Here is a 3,961-nt window from a genome sequence, read left to right as displayed (position 1 = left end):
ACAAGTCATACTTTTTCATTTTTGCTGCAATTGTTACGCTGTAACGAAAATCATTGTAGTATAAAAGGTGTGACAGAACGTTTGCGACTCCGTATCGCTGGTGGAGTGATGAAACCTCGCAACCCCAGAAAGGAAAATTTTACAGGAGAGACAAAAAACTGATTTACTCGGGAACAAAATAATCTATATGAACCAAAGTTGGTACAGATAAATAAAAACACCTTAGAAACGTGGTTAGTACATAAAAATAACTTTTCTACTGTTTAAATGGTTACGCTGTGGGATGCGAGGTTTCATTACAACATTTTTGTCGTGATGAAACCTCGTTGTCAGCCGGCGGGTGGGTTGCGAGGTTTCATCAGGACAGAGTTTGAGGGTTGCGAGTTTTCTCGCTGCTCATTTGGTTGCAGTATGCGTCTGTTGTTTGGAACGCCACATAGTGAAGAAGATGTTTCTTCAAGATCAATTAGCTTAGAGGTGGATTCCCGGCCAACTGAAGTCAAATAAATGTGTGTTATCTGCAGAATTTGGGTTTGAAACCTCAAACGGATCAGCGATTTTTGCAATCTGTTTCTATATAATTTTCCAGGATTAGATCTGGTTACTTCCATTTTTTTTTAAAGCACAAATGAATAGTATATCTCTGCAATATGGTCTCTGGTTGCACTACAGATGGCTTTCACAATGGAAAGAAATAAATCTAGATCAAAATATAAACCTGTTTTGCAAAGTTTTAACGCGTCAGTCCATTACAAAATTTATTAAGAAAACAATGTAATACACACACACACACACACACACACACACACACACACACACACACACACACACACACATACACACAAACGCCCAACACAAATAAATGCTTTGAAAAACGAATGAAGGACGTCAATCAAATAAAAGGTGGTGGGTCATGAATACTAATTTGGTTAATTATGAAAATACATAACGTACGTGCGGACAAAACCCTCCCAAAAGATCAGTACGATGTCTGGGACTTAACTCCCCCCCCCCCCCCCCCCCCAAAAAAAATAATGAATAGCTATTAATGATAAGGGGGTAAACTGTTATAAAGTGATGACGTATATTGGAAATAACAGATTCAAGCTCCTACAGGTGATTGTACTTGGGAGTGCTGGATTTTAAGACGTTCTGTGTTCAGTTGTGTAGTTGGATGGCCATCATCACTGAAGTGCAGCTTGAACTGGATGTTCATGTCTGGGGTGTACTTCAAACACCTGATGTCGGTGGCGACAGGATCACCCGTTTTTCTTCCTGGTCTGATAGACTTGTAGCTTCCTCCCTTAGAATAATGTGTGATCCAAATATTTGTCTGGTTTTTTTCTGGCCATCCTGGAGAAATGGAGGTAGTGTAGGTCGACCTCGATTAGTGCTTTTCGAACGATCTTTCAATAGTTGAGTGCACAGTCAACTTACATTTGTGTGTCCTTTGATCAACCATTTCTGTTCAATTGTGCTACCATGTGTTGTTGCAAACAGGCTGAGAGAAACATTGGCTTGTGTGGCATTTCTGTATTGGTAACCACAGCAGTCGCTGTCAATGATGGTTTTCTGGAAGTACAGATTTTCCTTCAAGAAAGCCAGTAGACATTAAGCAAACTTATTTGCTAATTCCCCCTTCTGCTTCATGCCACACGTAACAAGTAGTCTGATGTGTTGCAGCTTCAAATATCGTAGAGTTATGAACGACACGCTTTGTTTTGTAATATAAGGCTGATGCATTCAGTTTGAGTGAGTGTAAGTGTAAGGAGCACAAGCTGGAGATCCATAGAAACATGCGCCGTTTTTGGTTCATCACTGGCGAGATATTTGATGGCTTCAGATTTTTCTCGTTCCGTTTCCTTGCCCGCTGCCCCTTTTCTAGAGTGTGAGCATTCCAAACATCATCCGCACGTTGTCAACTTCACGGATAATGCAAAGGTCGCACATATCTTTCTTTGGCATGAACAAGACAGGCTTTTCTTCCTGATTGTTGCATTGATTGGGGGGGGGGGGATGCCTGTTGAGACGCTACCTCCCGTGGTCTTGGCAGAATTGTGTATGTATGCATTTTGTAGATATCTGAGTTCCTTTGATAACTGGTTCTAAACGTTTCTTACAAATCATTCACTCGACCTAGTTGAATGCAGGAACATCTTTTTACACACTGGCACTTTATGACCACCTTGTTAAATGTGTATTTGAAGCTATGCCCTATCTGGTTAGTGTTTGAATGCTTCCTCTGAGGTAGGTGTATGTCCACTAGTCCAATAAAGAGACCTTTGTTTTCATCCCATGATCAAAATTAATGTGTCTGTCTTCCTCGAGAGCCCTTTGCCCTTTACATTTCTGAGTTCAGCTCTTGCAATCACAGTTTGGTTTCAGTGACGTAGCTGGGCTTTTCATTGAATCATTATGGTATTCCTGACCAGATCCACGGATGGCCTTTGCTTATCTGTTGCCACCCCTGAAAACCCTTTATTTTCCTCTGTGGCATCCCAAATGAGCTGTGTTTCTGGATCAGGCTCCAGAAAAAGTGGCTACGGTGCCTGAAGGTGAGATGGACCAAGGAATGTAGTTTTCAGATCGTGTTGCTGTGACTCCGCAGATAATAATACAGCAGCTAACTTACAGCTGACTGGTGAAACGTCAGTATGGTTTGGGGCGTGATTCCAGGTGACACTGGTGTTGGTGCAGACTCAGCCCGGGATGATGCTGCCCCCCCCCCCCCCCCCCACACAACACACACATCTTAGACACATCCCTGGAAAGGACTTCGAAATGGTAGCTGGAGTCAATTCATGGAACGGGGTCTGCTCAGTGGTTTCCAAACCAGCCCTTGGATGGTGTAAAAATCTAGTTGATGCGAGCACAGTTGGGGTTAGATATTCAAAACAGATGCGTAAATGTCCATATCACTTGTATTGTTGAGGCACAAATTTATCACAATGTCCTCTACAGACTTCAGGGTCAAGAAGAACATGGGTAGATTCAGTACTATTTGGTCTCAACCACGACTGAAAGATTCGACTAATCAGCGGATTCATAGTCTGAGAAGGGGTGAAACCTTCCCCTCTCTCTGATAAACAAAATGGCCAGGTGACATCTGGAGAGTGCATAGACTTGTCACTTATTCTTAGTAAGGACTATTGTCACCTGTCTTTTCAAGGTGTGACTGTTGCCTTAAATTAAGTGTTAACTACGTTTGTGCTTTATGAGAACGTCTTGTTTACCAATACGTTAGTCATCCCTTTAACAGGATTTCAAATAGATTTATCTAATGTAACTCCTTCACTTATGATCATATTTGAATTTCTGAACAGACTGAAATAAAATGGATGAATAAAAGAATGAATGAATGAATGAATGAATGAATGAATGAATGAATGAATGAATGAATGAATGAATGAATGAATGGATGGATGAATGAATGAATGAATGAATGAATGAATGAAACATTTCTTTATTAAGTCAGGCATATAAAATGCACCAGAAAATATCAATTATGGGCGCTTCCATTAAGTCAATTCATAAAGAAGGCTTATCCAGAACCTCGTATAAGCAAGTCGCTCTCTCAAACCGGGAGTGATGAAACCACACAAAAGCAGATCGGTGCTCCAGGTGAGGGTTGCGAGGTTTCATCACGCCAGGATATCATAGGGGCAAACATACGAGGTTTTTTTAGTATGGTTTTTTCATACTTTCTCTTCATAATTTAACCTAGTGCTTTTGACACAATGTGAAGAAGGACTAGGAGAAGACATTTAGACAAAAAAAACAATTTTCAAAAAAGTTGAGGGTTACGAGGTTTCATCACTCCACCAGCGGTATATAAGTTGTTTTTTTCCTTTGTCAAGCAGAAAATTCCCTTCCTAGCATTGTGACATACAACAATTATTTTTCCTTTTTGTTTACAGTCAGGTAAGAAAAAATGACCGCCAAAACGTCTTTGCCACGATGC

The 3,961-nt window shown here is 40.8% G+C and overlaps 1 protein-coding gene across 1 annotated transcript in view; it reads right to left on the bottom strand.

The window, feature by feature from the left end:
* The window catches only part of LOC101851749 (xanthine dehydrogenase/oxidase), a gene marked incomplete in the record, with an annotated part of 65,546 nt that overhangs the window by 26,499 nt on the left and 35,086 nt on the right, over positions 1 to 3,961 (bottom strand). Inside the window, 1 exon segment of the mRNA XM_035970871.1 lies at positions 1,127 to 1,303. Coding sequence (XP_035826764.1) covers positions 1,127 to 1,303 — 177 coding nt within the window.

This window comes from Aplysia californica, unplaced genomic scaffold (genome assembly GCF_000002075.1).
Source record: "Aplysia californica isolate F4 #8 unplaced genomic scaffold, AplCal3.0 scaffold00331, whole genome shotgun sequence".
In the NCBI taxonomy this organism is placed as follows: Eukaryota; Metazoa; Mollusca; class Gastropoda; order Aplysiida; family Aplysiidae; genus Aplysia; species Aplysia californica.
This window is presented reverse-complemented; position numbering and strand designations above follow the sequence as displayed.